Source organism: Otolemur garnettii, unplaced genomic scaffold (assembly GCF_000181295.1).
Source record: "Otolemur garnettii isolate 467f Iridium unplaced genomic scaffold, OtoGar3 scaffold00134, whole genome shotgun sequence".
NCBI lineage: Eukaryota > Metazoa > Chordata > Mammalia > Primates > Galagidae > Otolemur > Otolemur garnettii.
The window spans coordinates 3,151,558-3,169,434 of NW_003852529.1; the positions used below are offsets into that span (position 1 = coordinate 3,151,558).

General features: G+C 50.7%; 1 protein-coding gene across 1 annotated transcript; it reads right to left on the reverse strand.

Annotated features, from left to right (window-relative positions):
- Positions 1-15,420: 15,420 nt before the first annotated feature.
- CUNH11orf86 (chromosome unknown C11orf86 homolog) lies at positions 15,421-16,601 on the reverse strand. The gene is made up of 2 exons (XM_012810459.1): positions 16,350-16,601; positions 15,421-15,519 (listed from the first exon to the last, which is right to left on the reverse strand). Exons 1-2 carry the CDS (start codon positions 16,599-16,601, stop codon positions 15,421-15,423), a joined length of 351 nt encoding a protein of 116 aa, XP_012665913.1.
- Between the last annotated feature and the right edge of the window lie 1,276 nt (positions 16,602-17,877).

Consider the following 17,877-nt stretch of genomic DNA (forward strand, 5'->3'; position numbering starts at 1 on the left):
TTTTTTTTTTTTTTGGAGACAGAGCCTCAAGCTGTCACCCTGGGTAGAGTGCTTGGCATCACAGCTCACAGCAACCTCCAACTTCTGGGCTAACGTGATTCTCCTGCCTTGGCCTCCCAAATTGCTGGGACTACAGGTGCCTGCCACAACACCCGGCTATTTTTTGGTTGCTGCCGTCATTGTTGTTTGGCGGGCCCAGGCTGGATTCAAACCCTCCAGCTGAAGTGTACATGGCTGGCGCCTTAGCCACTTGAGCCACAGGCGCCGAGCTGCAATTTGTTAAAAAAATGCTGGACTGCTTGTCCTGGAGGAAGTCTCACGTCTGCACTTTGCTGATTGCAATCTCTTCTCTATCCCCAAGGGGCCCTTGTAATTTGGGAGTTGGAACTAAAAGCTTGATAAAATGCAGCCTTGACTTGGGGGGTGGGATATTTCATAGTTGATAATGTTTCTTCCATCAGGAGGCACATGTGGTCTGGCTACCTCTCCTTTGGTGATGTTACCATATTGCTTTAATTTAAAAATTTCTTATTTTGAAAAAAATTTAGAACTACAGAAAGTTGCAAGGATAGTACCCTTCACTTTGATTCTCCAAGTTTTGCTACATTTACTTTATCCCTCACAATAAATCCATATATATTTTCCTAAATCATTTGGGAATTGGTTGAATATCACGCCCCCTCATCCCTAAGTAAATCATTCAGCATCTGCTAAGGACTCTCTCCATGACCATTAAATTCAGGCAATATGACGGTGATGCCATTCCATCACCTGGTATCTACCACATAGTCCATTTTGCCTATGCTGTGTTGCCTTTTGAAATGACCTTTAAAGGATTTATTTCCAAAACATCTAGTCCTTGTGAACATGAGGTCATAGCCTCATAAGTAATTTATAGGTACATGTTAAATTATTTTAATTTTGTTATTTTTATCAACGTAAACTATGTACTTCTTTCTTTCTCTTTATTTTTCTCTTTTCTTTTCTTTTCGACAGTCTCACTATATCACCCTCAGTAGAGTGCTATGGCATCACACAGCTCACAGCAACCTCCAACTCCTGGGCTTAAGCTATTCTCTTGCCTCAGCCTCCTGAGTAGCTGGGACTACAGGCACTGGCCACAATGCCCAGCTATTTTTTTGTTGCAGTTGCCATTGTTTTAGCTGGCCTAGGCCAGGTTTAAACCCACCAACCTCGGTGTATGTGGCTGGCGCTGTAACCACTATACAAGCACTGAGTCCATTCTTTCTTTTTTTTGAAACAGAGCTCACTCTGTTGCTCAGGCTAGAGTGCTGTGCTGTTGTAGCTCATAGCAACCTCAAACTCCTGGGTTCAGACAATTCTTCTGCTTCAGTGTCCCCAGTAGCTGGGACTATAGGTGCCCACCACAACACCCAGCTAACTTTTCTATTTTTAGTAGAGACAGGGTTTTGCTCTTGCTCAGCTACTCTTGAGCAACTAAGCTCAAGCAATCCACTTGCCTCGCCCTCCCAGAGTGCTGGGATTACAGGCGTGAGCCACTGTATCTAGCCCAAATTGTTTAGAGATTTTATACAACTAGTGTGATCAACTGAACTCTCTATTCAGTGTCTCTTAAGAGGCAGGGTTCTGGTTGGGAGCAGGAATGGGGACTCCCTTGTAGAAGTACTAAAAAGTCTAGCCAGGGGAGTGTCTTATCTCAGGGACCCATGGCTGCAGGGAGCCCAGTGGGCGGGCTCCACTTCACTCAAACTTCATGGAATGTTTCCCCCAGTCCTTGTGCCTATTCTTCTGGGGTAAGGAGGATTGATGGACTATTGGGGACAGCTTTGATTCTATCCTCCCAACTGTCTCTGGCCTGTGGACATTTAACACGAACACACTAATTGGCAATGGTCAGGTGTCTATGTTCTAGGAGGCAGCAACTGTGCAAGCAAAGGTGGAGAGATGGGGTGTTCAGCTCCAGGCTGGAAGCGAGGATGGAATAGGGAAAGACTGGGGAGGCAGCCAACGCAACATGGGCAAATCTCCTGCTTGCTACAGGCAGAAGCAGTGGCCCAAGTCTGTAGCCAGCTTGCCAGTACCTGGCCACCTCCCCTGTGACAGCTGAAGACTTCACTAGAAAGGGGAGGCCTGAGTGCTACCAAATGGGGCTGCTAGTTGGGGAGGTAGGGAAAGAAAGACGGAAGGTAAGGCTATGCCAAGCTACATAGTGGGCAGCCCGGCCTGCAGACCAGATGGGGCACAGGGTGCAGGGCACTTGAGGCCTGGTGAGACCTGTGCCTTGCTCTGGGCCTTGAGGCCCTCCTGTGTAAAATGGAAACACAGTCTGCCAGTATCCTCCCAATACTGGAGCAGCCACAGGAAGTCTTTCCATGCTACCCTCTCCCTTGTCTGCTGACACCTGCAATGGCTCCTTGGTACTCCTCAGGTGAAGTTCAAACTCTCGTGCTTTCCTTCCCAGTCCTTTGATTCCTATTCCTGCCTGCCTTCCCTGGTCTCACTTTTCCCGTAGCAATACTGAGTTATGCCTCTTTGTCCGCACCTTCCCTGGTCTCACTTTTCCCGTAGCAATACTGAGTTATGCCTCTTTGTCCAACGTTCCTGCTGGTTCCATCTCTGAGCCTTCACACCTGCTGTGCCCTCTGCCTGGGGCCCTCCCTGGCTCTTCCACTGGGATGAACCCGCACTCAGCTCTCCTGTTCCACCTCAGGAAGCTAGCTCGCTCTCTCTCTTTTTTTCTTTTTCAGACAGGGCCTCACTCTGTCACCCAGGCTGGAGTGAGGCAGCATGACCATAGCTCATTGCAGCCTCAAACTCCTGGGCTCAAGCAATCCTCAGGGGGCCCCAGTCTCCCTCCCAATGCCCAGCTAAAGGAAGCCGTCTCTGATGCCCACTTTCTGAGAGCTAACCTTGTCTTTCTCTGGGCACATCTACACCTTGAGCATTGGGGTCCCAGCTCATCTTCAGGGTGGTCACCCTGGTGGACTTTGAGGAGAGGTGCACATCTCATCCTCTCTGTAATCCTCACCCTCACAGGGCTCTGAGTGAGCCTCTTCAAGTGTTGGTTGAACTGACTGCTTGCGCCTGGAGCTTAGAGAAGGGAGACTTGGCCTGGCTGGAGCCAGGCCAGGAGCGCTCATTGGCAGCAGATTCAGTGGGGGGTGGGGGGTGGGTGCTAAAGTGAATGCCTTCCTCCTATACCCATGCCCACGCAGGGGCTAAAGGAGAGATCACCTCCTGGGAGGCCCTGGGATGGCCATCTGGTCTGCGGCTGGGCCTACTTTCCCAGATCCTGGCCACCCCTCCCTGCCACCCATAGGCCTGCCAAGACCAGACCTGGCCAAGGTGAGCTGAGGACACGCTGGACTTGAGTACCAGGCTTCCGTGGTCTGGCCTTGGGCTCAGCACAGCATGTGCCCTGGCCTGTGTCATCTTCCAAGATGCCTTGAGCCAGGTGCTATTATTAACTACCCCATTTTCCAGAGAAGGCTGCTGAGGCTTAGAGAGGGGACCTGCCCAAGGTCATGTATAGGAAGAATGTCCTGGAACTGGATCCTAAGACCCAAGGGCTAACTGTCTAAGTGTGTTATATGTATTAACTGAGGAAATACAACACCCCTGGGAGGGACCTTTTTTTTTTTGAGACAGTCTCAAGCTGTCGCCCTTGGTAGAGTGCTGTGGCATCACAGCTCACAGCAACCTCAAACTCTTGGGCTTAAGTGATTCTCTTGCCTTGGCCTCCCAAGTAGCTGGGAGTACAGGCACCCACCACAGTGCCTCGCTGTTATTTTGTTGTTGCAGTTGTCACTGTTGTTTTAGCTGGCCTGGGCAGGGTTTGAACCTGCTAGCCTCGGTGTATGTAGCTGATGCCCTCCCCACTGAGCTATGGGTGCCACGCAAGGGACCTACCTACCCTTCGTTCCTTCCTTCCTTCCTTTTTCTCTGAGGTATGGTCTCACTCTGTTGCCTGGGCTAGTGTGTAGTGGCATGATCATAGCTCACAAGAACCTTAAAGTCCTGGGCTCAAGTTATCTTCCCGCCTCAGCCTCCCAAGTAGCTGAGACTAGAGGCATACACCACTTCACCCAGATTTATTTTTATTTTATTTTACTTTTATTTTTTATTTTGTTTTATTTTTTTGAGACAGACTCTCATTATATCACCCTTGATAGAGTACTATGGCGTCATAGCTCACAGCAACCTCCATCTCCTGGGCTTAGGCAATTCTCTTGCCTCAGCCTTCCGAGTAGCTGGGACTACAGGCGCCTGCCACAACGCCTGGCTATTTTTTTGTTGCAGTTTGGCCGGGGCCAGGTTTGAACCCACTACGCTCAGTATATGGGGCCGGCGCCCTGCCCACTGAGCCACAGGCATTGCCCGGTTTTTCTATTTTTAGTAGAGATAGGTTCTCACTCTTGCTCAGGCTGGTCTCAAACTCCTGATCTCAGGCGATCCACCTGCCTTGGCCTCCCAGAGTGCTAGGATTATAGGCGTGAGCCACCTTACTCAGCCCATCTGGTTTATTTTACAGATGAGAAAACTTAGGCTGCCACAGGCCTGAGAAGCAAAGCTGGGTGTCTTCCCTAGAGCTCCTGCCTTCCAGCCCAGAACTCCCATTTGCAGTGGGTATCCAAAGTCCCCTTTCTTGGGAGGCACCAAGCTCAGAGTGTTCACCCAGTAAGGAGAGTCAGGAAGGGCTCAGGCCTGGCTGGCAAACCCTCACCCTGTGACATGCTGAGTGGCTTCAAGCAAACCATTACCCTCTTCTGGTCTTAATTTTCTCCTCTGAAAATGGGAGTGGTGATCTCCTGTCTCCCTTAGGCTGAGGGCAGATGAGGTGGTGTGGTGTGTCCTCAGAGGCAACACCATTATGACCCACTCCTCATCCTCTCATCAAGCTAGAGAATGAAGTGTCTAAAATTCTGTGACTGAACTGCCAGAGTTCAAATCTTGGCTCTACTACTTATTAGCTGGGTGACATCAGACAAGTCGCTTAACCTCTCTATTCCTCGATTTCCTGGTTTATTCAATAAAAACAATAATGGACCAGGCATAGTGTCTCAATGCTTGTAATCCTGACACTTTGAGAAATTGAGGCTTGATGATTGTTTGAGGTCAGGAGTTGGAGACCTGCCTGGGCTACCTAGCATGACACTGTCTTTACAAAAAAATAAATATGTATATTAGCCTGGTGCAGTGGCTCGTACCTGTAATCCTAGCACTCCGGGAGACCAAGACAGGAGGATCCCTTGAGGTAAGGCATTCAAGACCAGCCTGAGCAAGAGTGAGATCCCAACTTTTCTGACAAAAATAGAAAAGTAGGCAAGATATTATGGTGGGCACCTGTAGTCTCAGCTACTTGGGAGGCTGAGGCACAAGGATCACTTGAGTCCAAGAATTTGAGGGTTTTGTGAGCTAGGGTGACACCACAGCACTGTAATCTGGGCAACAGAATGAGACTCTATATCAAATAATAAAATAAAATAAAATAGGCTGGGTGCGGTGGCTCACGCCTATAATCCTAGCACTCTGGGAGGCCGACACAAGTGCATTGCTTGAGCTCAGGAGTTCAAAACCAGCCTGAGCAAGAGTGAGATACCATCTCTACTAAAAATAGAAAACACTAAAAAAAAAAAAAAATAGAAAAACTGAGGCAAGAGGATCACTTGAGCCCAAGATTTGGAAGTTGCTGTGAGCAATGATGATGCCACGGCACTCGACCCAAGATGACAGCTTGAGATTCTGTCTCAAAAAATACAAATAAAGGCTCAGCATCTATAGGTTAGTGGTTATGGCACTAGCCATATACACCTGGAGGGTTCAAACCCAACCGGGGCCAGCTAAACAACAATGACAACTACAACACAAAATAGCTGGTTGTTATGGCAGGCACCTGTAGTCTCAGCTACTCGGGAGGCTGAAGCAAGAGAATCGCCTAATCCCAGGAGTTGGAGGTTGCTATGAGCTGTGACGCCATGGCACTCTACTGAGGGTGACAAAATGAGACTCTATCTCAACAAAGAAAAAAAAATAGAAAAACTAGCCAGGCATGGTGGTGGGTGCCTGTAGTCTCAGCTACTTGGGAAGCTGAGGCAAGAGGATCTCTGGAGCCCAGGAGTTTGAAGTTGCCATGAACTATGATGCCACAACCTTCTACCCGGGGCAACAGAACGTGACTCCATCTCAATAAACAAACAAATCAGGTGGATCCATTGGACTTTGAAGACCCTTCCAGCTGAATGTTTAGGCCTCACTCTGAGAGTTGCTTAGGGACACAGAGTCACCTGCTTACATCACTGCTTTCCCCATTAGTAGCCATGCCTCCCCATTTCCCTTGCAAGATGTTTTTTCCACAAGATGTTTTTTCCACCTGCCTGTGGGCTTTGCCCCTGCAGGAATCTTGCAGGAAGCTGGGGAAGAGGTCCAGCTGCACCCAGAGCATTATCCTGGTTCAGGAATCAAGGCCTCTAGCTAGCCTCCCTCAGGGTGTTGCCTCAGGGAACACTTATCCCATCCTGCTATGTAGCAGAACAGTCCCACATCCGTCTGTCTGTCTGCCTCCTCCGCCAGAATGTGAGTAAACTGAGGGCAGAGGTCACACCGGCAGATCAGGACCTGATAAGTGGTGAGGTCCCCAGTCCTGGAAACATGCAAGGAAAGGCTGCGTGAGGCAGGGTGTTGAAAGGAGAGAATGGAGCTCAGTGCAGTGGGACTGAGGGGTCCCAGGCCTCTCCACCTCCTGACCCCATGGGGATATATGAGATCCGTGGCACAGTTAAGGACTGGGTGGCTTTGTCTGGAGTGGGCAGCTGAAATAGAGGAAAGAAGAGTGACACTGAGGCTCAACCAGGACCTATTAATGTGACCATTGTGCACCACTGGCCTGGGAGTGGATAAACTCCCAGAAACCATGGTTTTCACCCTGGCAGGGCCATCTCTCTATATGGACCATGTTGCCTACCAATGCTGGAGATGCCTCCATGAAGGCCACAACCCTGAGTGCATGTCCAATGTCAGGAAGGACTCTGAGGTGGGCATCCTCTGTGAGGTCGGCTCATGGCTCTGGGAATCAACCCACAGGGAAACTTTTTTTTTTTGAGCTAGAGTCTAATTTTGTCATCCTTGGTAGAGTGCTGTGGTGTCATAGCTCACAGCAACCTCAAAATCTTGGGCTCAAGCAATTCTCTTGCCTCAGCCTCCCAGGTAGCTGGGACTACAGGTGCCTGCCATAACCCCTAGCTATTGTTTTGGTTTTTCTTTTTGAGACAGAGCCTCAAGCTGTCCCCCTGGGTAGAGTGCCGTGGCATCACAGCTCACAGCAGCCTCCAACTCCTGGGCTCAAGCGAGTCTCCTGCCTCCGCCTCCCAAGTAGCTGGGACCACGGGCGCCCACCACAATACCTGGCTAATTTTTTTTTTTTTTTTTTTGGTTGCAGCCATCATTGTTGTTTGGCAGGCCCGGGCTGGATTCGAACCTGCCACCTTAGGTGTATGTGGCTGTTGCCTTAGCCACTTGAGCCACAGGCACTGAGCCAACTCCTAGCTATTGTTAGAGACGGGCGGGTCTGACTCTTGCTCAGGCTGGTCTCCAACCTGTGGGCTCAGGGCAATCCACCCTCCTCAACCTCCCAGAGTGCTAGGATTACAGGTGTGAGCCATCTTGCCTGGCCAAGGAAACTGTCTTCTTCCCACTCCACACACCAGGCTTGAGCCCAGCCCAGCTGCACCCTGGCCCAGCTCAGTGCAGTACACAGGCCCCCTCCTGGCACCTCACCCCATCCTAACAGCTGGCAAGACATGGCTGTCTCTCCCTTGGAAGCCCTAAGACATGACTGTGTGGACAGCAGTCACAGAGCCCTCCCCAGGTCCAAGGTCTTTCCCAGTGGTCATGGGCTTCCTGACGGCAAGGTTCTCACGAGCAGAGGAAACCAGGATGGGCGAGGCCTGATGAGGGTGTGTGGGGCAGACTGGGGTTCGGCAAAGGGGATCATTTGCAGCAAACATGTTCAGAGCCTGAGCCAGGGTGTCTGCTGTGTCCTAGACCGTGGAAGCCGTCTGCATTTCCCCAATGTTCCATGTTCTCTCCAGGCCTTTGCCTGTGCCACTCCCTCCACCTAAAATACTTCCCCCTCCCTTTACCTGGCTAACTCCTACTCAACCTCCAGATCTTAGCTTCAATGTATTCATTAATTTCACAACTGTTTCCCAAGCATCTACAATGTGGCAGACACTGCCCAGGGCGAGCTGCTCCCAGTGAGCAGACGGAGACACAGGAGACACAGCTCTGCACAGGGGAGTTTCAGGGAGCAGGCTTTACTGACAGGGAAGGCTCGTGGCTGTACAAAGAACCCCCCAAATCAATGACTTAACATGATGAAGGTCTATTCTGTACTCACATCGCAATCCAAATGGGGGGCTCGGCGCCTGTGGCTCAAGTGGCTAAGGCGCCAGCCACATACACCTAAGGTAGAGGGTTTGAATCCAGCCCGGGCCCGCCAAACCAAAAAAAAAGTAACAGCTCACAAGCGCCAGGAGATTCAAGTGCTTGGCGTGGCTCACAGGAAGAGCAGCTCTCATTCATTTATTCACCATTTACTGTCCATTTGCAGCACACACCAGGCTCACCATCTGCTGGGGAACTGCAGTGCACTGAGGTTAGTGTCACGAAGCAGGCATTCAAGTAGCCTAGAGGGCCCTGACCTAACTTTGGTGAACAGAAGCAGCTTTCACGCAAAAAAAAAAAAAAAATAGCTGGGCGTTGTGGCAGGCGCCTGTAGTCCCAGCTACTTGGGAGGCTGAGACAGGAGACTCCCTTGAGCCCAGGAGTTAGAGATTGCTGTGAGCTGTGATGTCACGGCACTCTACCCAGGGGGATAGCTTGAGGCTCTGTCTCAAAAAAAAAAAAAAAAACAATCCAAATGGGGGGCATGGGACCCTGCTCCAGGTATAACCCCACAAATATCCTGTATGCCTGTGGCCTCCAGCTCCCAGGCCATGGACCGGTACCTGTCAGTGACCTGTTAGGAACTGGGCTGCACAGCGGGAGGTGAGCTGCCTGTGAGCAAGGGAAGCTCCATCTGTATTCAGGCCACTCCCCACCACCCGCACTGCTGCTGGAGCTTTGTTCCTGTCAGACAGGCATCAGATTGTCACAGGAGCAGGGCACCTTGTGTAAACTGTGCGTGGCAGGGTCTAGGCTATGCGCCCCACCAGAGAATCTAATACCCGAAGATCTGAGGTAGAGCTGAAATGTGCCTGAATCATCCCGAAACCACCCCCACCCAAGTCCATAGAAAAATTGTCTCCTGGCTAGGTGCTGTGGCTCACGCTTGTAATGCCAGCAATCTGGGAGGCTGAGGCAGGCGGATTGCTTGAACTCATGAGTTCGAGACCAGCCTGAGCAAAATGCAAGACACCCCCCCGCCCCGTCTCTACTAAAAATAGAAAAAACTGAAGCAAGAGTATTGCTCAAGCCCAAGAGTTGGAGATTGTTGTGAGCTATGATGATGCCATGGCACTCTACACAGGGTGACAGCTTGAGACTCTGTCTCAAAAGAAAGAAAGAAAGAAAAATTGTGTTCTATGAATCTGATCACTGATGCCAATGGTCCTGATGAGGACCACAATTGTATGAGCTTTTTTTGCTGCTATAACAAATTACCCCTAACCAGTGGCTTCAAACAACAGGGATTGATTCTCCCTTGGGGCTGGAGACCAGAAGTCTGAGATCAAGGTGTGGCTAGGGCTGTGCTCCCTCTCCCTTGCCTCTTCCAGGTTCTGGAGGCTACCGAGATCTTTGGCTTCCTAGGTTTGTGGCCACGTCACTCCACAAATGTGCTGTCTTCATCTGCACATTGCCACTTGTCTATACCCCTTCCTTGTGTCTCTCTACTAGAGAAGATTCCTGTCCCTGGACTTAGTGCCTGCCTGGACAATTCAAGGTCATCTCAAGATCCTTAACTCAATTACATCTGCAAAGACATTTTTTCCCAATAAAGTCACATTCTCAGATTCTGGGATTAGAACACTGACAAATCTTTTGAGGGCCACCACTGAACCAGTTCGATCCCTGATGTCTATCTGCACCTAGTGCTCTGAAGAGGAGGCCCAGGATTCTGGGCAGATGAATAACAAGGATACCAGCCCGGCCCGGGGGCCCACAGGAGGCAGGCATCCCTGAGGAAGAGAGATTTGAGTAAAGAATGAGAGAATAACCTGGAAAAGGGCAAGAGGAGAGTATTCTAGGCAGAGGGAAGAGTATGTGTAAAGACCGTGAGGTGGCCGGGAGCTGAAGCAAGGGCCATGTAGCTGGAATGCAGGAACAGAGGGGAGAACTGCCTTAAGGGGTTTAAGGGGTTGCAGGAGGGATGACAGCAGGCACCAGAACCTGCAGAAGTTAGACTGTAGGGCGGCGCCTGTGGCTCAGTGAGTGGGACGCTGGCCCCATATACCAAGTGTGGCAGGTTCAAACCTGGCCCCGGCCAAACTGCAACCAAAAAATAGCCGGGCGTTGTGGTGGGCACCTGTAGTCCCAGGAGGCTGAGGCAAGAGAATCACCTAAGCCCAAGAGCCGAGGTTGCTGTGAGCTGTGACGCCACAGCACACTACCGAGGGCAACAAAGACTGTCTATAAAAAAAAAAAAGAAGAAGAAGAAAAAGTTCTAATGTTAAAGTAGGTATCACTTCCCCTAGAAAGCAGCTTCCGTTCACTCACGCTGGGTCAGGGCCCTCCAGGCTACTTGAATGCCCGTTTCGTGGCACTAACCTCAGTGCACTGCAGTTCCCGAGCAGATGGTGAGCCTGGTGTGTGCTACAAATGGACAGTAAATGGTGAATAAATGAATGAGAGCTGCTCTTCCTGTGAGCCACGCCAGGCACCTGAATCTCCTGGCTCTTGTGACCTGTTACTTTTAAGCCCATTTAAGCCCTGTTCCTCCCTCACTGGCCTGAGAGCCTTATAACTCCCACAGCCTTCCCACCCCCTGCCCGGGGGTAACATTATTCATCACCACTGGAAAAGTTTGAGAAAAGGCCCGCATTCCAACTGCCCACCCATGAGCCACAATGTAGCTCAACCACCTAGAGGGCACAAAGGGCCTTACCCACAACCCAGCTAAGGAAAAGCCTGTGTAAACCCTTGCTGGTCTCGTCGCTGGGAGCCCACACTCTGGATCATCAATGCTTAGTGAAGCCTTTGGGAGCTCAGGCTTTGAAATGAGGCTGGGCCCGGAGATTCCTCATGTTTGCTTTTGTTTGTTTTTGAGACGAAAGTCTAACTCTATCACCTGGAGTAGAGCACCATGGCGTCCTAGCTCACAGCATCCTCAAACTCTTGGGCTCAAGAGATCCTCTTGCCTCAGCCTCATAAGTGGCTGGTACTACAGGTACCCACCATGCCTGGCTAGTTTTAGAGATGGGGTCTCACTCTTGCTCAAGCTGGTCTCAAACTCCTGAGCTCAAGGGATCCTCCTGGCTCACCCTCTCAGAGTGCTGGGATTTCAGGCCTGAGGCACTGTGCTTGGCCTCATGTCAGCTTTTATTTATTGAGTGCCTAGCATATTACAGCCTCAGAGCTGGTAGCCTCTGAGCAATTACTTCACTTTTTAAACCTCTATTTTTTCACGTATAGAATGAGGGTGATCCCTGTCCTGTGTGGTTATCATGAGAATGAAGTTTTTGTTTGTTTTAAGACAGAGTCTCATTTTCTTGTCCAGGCTACAGTGCCGTGGCAACAGCCTAGCTCACAGCAACTTCAAACTCAGGCTCCAGTGATTCTCCTGCCTCAGCCTTCCAAGCAGCTGGGGCTATAGGCAACCACTATGACACCCAGATAATTTTTCTATTTTTGGTTGAGACATAGAGTCTCACTCTTGCTCAGGCTGGTCTCTAATCCCTGAACTTAAGGAATCCTCCTGCCTCAGCCTCCCAGAGTGCTAGGATTACAGGCATGAGCCACTGCACCTGGCCAGGTGACATCAGTTCTTAAGGATACTTCTGGGCAACTCACAGCATCTTACATTTATGGGATTCTCACAGTGACCCTAGGAGCTGAGTGTCATTATTAGCTGCATTTTACAAATGAGGAAACTGAGGCAGAGAAGGTAAATGACTTGTCCAGGGTCAAAAACCACAAAGAGGTAGAGTCAAGATCCAAACCTAGGTAGTTGACTCCAGTGCCAGTGTCCTTAACCGCTGAACCACAATATTTCCCCAGGATGGCCCTGGCAGCGTGTCCAGCAGAGGGTGTGGCTCTGGTGAGTGCTCCAGAAAAACTGTTTTCCTTTCTCCTCTCTTCCTCTGTTTTAAGTATCAAGGTTCTTTAGAGACTATTATTAATGAAAAGTGTGGTGGCCCTATTTAGGAACTCCCTGGCCACCCTCTGGTGTCTTGCCTGCAGGCTCGCTTTCTAAAGGGCCTGGAGCCTGTTGTAAAGGTTATATGCAGTGTAGCAGCCAGTCTGCAGCAGCACAGACCTTCATCCCTTCCAGGAAGTCATATCAAACACCTTGCTCCTCTCTTGGCATTGTCCTTAGGACACTAATGAGAGAGTCCCCAAAGAAATTGTCCCAACTGTGAGCTCTCCTCCCACAAGGTTCATGAGAAAGAGGTGTGCATTTTGGCCAACTATTGCAAATATCAAATTCCCCCCTTCTTCTGGATTGAATTTTGTCTCCCTCCCAAAACTTCCTATCCACCTGGAACTTGTGAGTATGACCTTATTTGCAGATATAATCGAGTTAAGATGAGATCATACCGGATCAGAGTGAGCCCTAAAACCAATTATAGCTGATGTCCTTATAAGAAATGGGAAATTAACTCATTAACTTGTATTCATCATAAATTTCTTTTTAAGGTTGTTTTTGGATTATTAGTAGAGTTTGCATTTTCTTGCAATCAAATTTATAAAATTTCGGCTCAGCGCCTGTGGCTCAAGCAGCTAAGGCGCCAGCCACATACACCTGAGCTGGCGGGTTCGAATCCAGCCCGGGCCGGCCAAACAATGACGGCTGCAACCAAAAAATAGCCAGGTGTTGTAGCAGGCGCCTGTGGTCCCAGCTACTTGGGAGGCAGAGGCAAGAGACTCACTTGAGCCCAGGAGTTGGAGGTTGTTGTGAGCTGTGATGCCACAGCACTCTACCCAGGGCGACAGCTTGAGGCTCTGTCTCAAAAATAAATAAATAAATAAATAATTTATAAAATGTCAAAAAAAAAAAAAAAGAAATGGTAAATTTGGATACAGACACACAGGGAAAAGGTCATGAGATAATGGAGGCATAGGTTGGAATGATCATCCATAAGCCAAGGAATACCAGGGATTGCCAGCAACCACCAGAAGCTAGGAAGGGGCAGGAATCCTTTCCTCCAGAACCTTCAGAAGTAGTGCAGCATTGCTAACAACTTGATTTTGGACTCCAGAACCATGAAAGAATAAATTTCTGCTGTTTTAAGCCACCCAGTTTGTGGTTATTTATTACAACATCCATAGGAATCTAAGATACCCCCAAACCTAGTGATATAAAGCAACAAGGGTTCCTTACATTTCAATTCTGTGGGAGCGCCGGGCTCATCTGGGTGGTTCCACATGGTGTTAGTTTGGGTGGCTCAGGCGTCAATCAGCTAAAAGCTGGGCTGGGGACTGGGGCTTCACTCAGATGACTGGCAGTTTGTGATGGCTGTTGGCTGGGGGGGTCTTCGTTCTTCACCACGTGGCCTCTTATCTCCACATAGCTGAGATGTCTTTACATGGCACTGGCTTCAGAGGTAGAAACAGAAGAGGGCAGAAGCTACGGGCTCTCTTAAGGCCTTCACCCAGAATTGTATTCTATCGATCAAACCAGGTCATGTGAGCCATCTCAATTCAAGGAGAGGGAAAATACACTCCACTCTTGATGTGAGATGTAACAAAGACAGTACAAAAAGTCATCTGTGATGGGAGAGATCGGTATAGCATCTTTGGAAACAACCCACCGCAGGAGGAGAGAGAGAGAGCAGAAGCATCTGCCAAGAGCCCCAGAGACGTGCTCCCTGTCATCAAGCTTCCTGACATGGCTGAGATAGGAACTGCTCTGCCTGAGCAGGGGTCCCCCAAACCCAGCTGCAAACCCAGCTCAGCCACACACACCCCCCACAGGGTGACGCTGGGGCAGTCCTTCACTCGCTCAGTAATAATTTACTGAGCACCTATCTGGTGTCAGACCCAGAGCCAGGCTCTAAGTCCCAGGAGTGAAGAGGAAAGTCTCCACGGAACTATCAGTCTAGTAGAAGGAAACGGCACATACATAGACAAGCTGATCACAGTGTGACAAGTAGAGGAATTGCAGGGAGATGGGCTGGAGCATCTCTGAGGGCAGAGAGGCCAGGGCATGCCTGAAGGGCAGAGCCCTGGTGGGTGAGAAGGCCTGCCCCATTCCCGGACCCCATGTCCTCCTCTGGATGTGGAGCCTTGCCTCAGGGGCTTGAGCACCCAGGCAGGGCCTTGAAAGAGCTGGGTCCTCCAAAGCCGGTCTTGAGGTCAGCACCGGGTGGGTACAACACCTCTGGGGAGAAAGATCAAGAGAAGAGGCAGGAAAGGCCAAGCCTCCCCAGGAATCTTCAGGGACCCAGCCATGGTGCCCCTGCCCTACCTCCCTGGGGTGCTCTGGGCTTGGCCTGCCTCACAGCGGTTGGGTGAGGCTCTGAGCCAGCAAATCAGTCACTAGACAAATCATTTACTTCTGCTCAGCATCTTTATTACTGTGTTCAACCCTAATGTTGGGTGCTGGATAGGGTTGGGAGGGGAGCCAGAGATTCCAAAAGCAGTAACTCCCTTTCTTCTCCTCTGGGCCTCAGTTTCTCTCTCTGTCCAGTGGGTGGGAGGAAGGCTTCCCCTGCTTCCTTCACTGGGATACTGTGAGGTTCCAAAGCCACAGACCACCAACACTGCTCAGATGTGGTCCTTCCCCGGAGGGCTCAGCATCAGTGAGGGAGACCTGTGCCCTGGCCCAACATTAGAGGCTGATGAGAAGGGTGGGTGGGTCACAGCCCAGAGACCAGGAAATGTCTAGGAGCTTCTCAGCCATGGGCTGGCTTCACCAGGCTCCATCCTGGAAGTTGACAACTGGTTGTGTGTTGAACCTGCATCGACACCCTCACGTCTGGGTAGGCTTCTATAACTCTCATTCTGATCATAGTCCATAGGGCCCCCCAGCCTAGAAAAGAGAGAGCAGGGCCTTCCTTTTCAGCCTTTTTGGGGTCTTTGCTGAGGGCCAACACTAGAAGGGCAGCTCCACAGGAACTGGTGGCAGAGACCTAGTTGTGTCAAGTAAGGAAAGCTGGCTACTCCACGCAGATGAGGCTGCCCTATCCACATCCAGAAGAGCCATGATGAGGTAGGTAGGTCAGCAGACATCTGTCTCATCCAGGAGTGGCGGGGTGGGGAAGACTGTTGCTTCCAGCATCTTTAGCTGGTGGTGCCCAGTGGGGGCTCTGGGGAGGCTGGCCGGCTGAAGGTCACGCTGGGAAAGCTGGTGACAAAGCTTTCCCACCTTCTCCTTACCTGCTGGAAGACAGACATAGGTGGAGGTTAGGGCCCATGTCCCGCAGGCTGAGAGGTGGGCTTCAGTTGTTGTTCCACCCACAACCACGAGGTGGGGGTAGACCCCAGGGAGAGAAGCACAGCACATTAGCGACACTTTCTCCTAGGCAGGAGGCTGGGGCCCAGGAAATAGAGGCTCCCCCAAAGGGGTCTGGATCTTCCCTTTCCCCTTGGCCCCCCCCACCCCCTGTAAGAGGGTCACAGAATGTAACTCTTGGCAAGTTATACCGGCTGATCTCCTTGCCTCCTACTCCACTCACCCATCTAGAGTAATCTTTTTTTTTTTTTTGAGACAGAGTCTTCTTACTTGGTCGCCCTTGGTAGAGTGCTGTGTTATCACAGCTCACAGTAACCTCAAACTCTTGGGCTCAAGCGATTCTCTTGCCTCAGCCTCACAAGTAGCTGGGACTACAGGTGTCCACCATAATGCTCAGCTATTTTTTAGAGACAGGGTCTCACTCTTGCTTAGGCTGGTCTCAAACTTGTGAGCTCAGGCAACACACCCGCCTGGGCCTCCCAAGTGCTGGGATTACAGTGAGCCACCACACCCGGCCTTCAGAATAATCATCTTGAAACAGTTCTGACCATATCACTCTCCTGCTCTAAAACCTTCAGTGACTCCCCAGTGCCTGTGGAGTAAATGCCAGACACCTTCAGCACCTGTGAAACATGGTTCCAGGGTAGCTCTCTCTCTAGCTTCATGTCCAGGCAGCTGTCTGTGTTTCTACCTCTGGCAGGCAGTCCCCACTGACCCCTGCAGCAGGTACCCTTCCATCCTTTGCCCCTTGCCATACCTGTTGGTACTGTCTCAGCCACATCCAGCTGCCTCTGTGCTGAGCTTGGATCAGCTGCTCTGTGTCCCCCAGGCCCCCTGGCAGTTGCTCCTGAGCACCCAGCCCTTCCATGCCTCTCTCAAGGCCCCAGGACTTGGACTTCTCATGCCCCTGTTGGCGGAGGCTCAGTGCCCGGTGGAGTCGGCCCTCCTGGAGTTTCCCATAGGTGGGTCGGGAGCCTCGCAAGGACTGGCTCCTCAGCCCCACTCCCATTTCTCTGGAAGCTGTAAGGACAGGACTGCTTCGGCCTCTCAGCCAGCCACTGGCCCTCCACCCATGTACAAGAGATCACCTGGGGGCAAAGGTTGGTGCTGCTGAGGTGGCCGTCATAAATCAAAGGGCAGGCCACAGGGGCCAAGTATCACTGCCTTACCTTCCCTGCGAGGAGTGCAAGCCAAGCGATGGGATCATGTTGCTTCTTCCTCCTCCTCTCCCAGCAAGCTTCCCTGACCACTCCACTCTAAGGAGTGTGGCCTCCTCTGAATTCCTGTGGCCCCGGCTTCCAGTGACACTGAGCACAGAGGACTCAACAGCAAAAGGGAGACAGGTTTTTAGAATCAGTGTAGCTCCTGCCTAAAGCAGTCAATTCATACAGATAGAAAGCAGAATGGTGGCAGGCAGGGGCTGGGGTAGGGAGGGATGAAGTCTTTGTTTAATTATGGATTTTCAGCTTTTAGAAGATGAAAGAGTTCTGGACAACAGTGAGATTGTATGTAACACTACTGAACCAAAATATGGTTGAGATGGCAAATTTTGTTGTTACACTTCAGTTTGTTTGTTTGTTTGAGACAGACTCTCACTGCCACCCTGGGTAGAGTGCCATGGCATCACAGCTCACAGCAACATCAAACTCTTGGGCTTAAGAGATCGTCTTTTCTCAGCCTCCTGAGTAGACGGGACTATAGGCGCCACCACAATGCCTGACGTACTTTTTTTTTTTTTTTTGAAGTTTTTGGCTGGGTCTGGGTTTGAACCTGCCACCTGCAGCATATGGGGCTAGCGCCCTACTCCTTTGAGCCACAGGCGCTGCCCAAACACCTGGCTATTTTTAGAGACAGGGTCTCACTGTAGCTCAGGCTGGTCTCAAACTCGTGAGCTCAGGCGATCCACCCTCCTCCGCCTCCCAGTGTAATCCCTCCAAGCCTGGGATTACAGGCTTGAGCCACCATGCCCAGCTGCTGTTTAGATTTTTTTGAGACAGAGTCTCACTCTGTCACTCAGGCTAGAGTGCCATGGCCTCAGCCTAGCTCACAGCAGCTGCAAACGCTTGGGTTCAAGCAATCCTCCTGCCTCACCCTCACGAGTAGGTGGGACTATAGGCGCCCATTGAAACACCAATAAAATGAGGGCCAGGTGTAGTGGCTCAAACCTGCAATCCTAGCACTCTAACAGGCCAAGTCTGGGGAGCACCTGAGCTCAGAAGTTCGAGACTACCCTGGGCAAGAGGGAGACCTTGTCTGTACTAAAAATAGAAAAATTAGCTGGACAT

Bases quoted from the DNA above. Each gene is read 5' to 3' on its own strand.
- CUNH11orf86 (XM_012810459.1), bottom strand. From the start codon at position 16,601: ATGGGAGTGGGGCTGAGGAGCCAGTCCTTGCGAGGCTCCCGACCCACC. The intron at 15,520-16,349 runs GTATGGCAAGGG...TCTGTCTTCCAG, and splicing joins GGCTGAGACAGTACCAACAG to CAGGTAAGGAGAAGGTGGGA.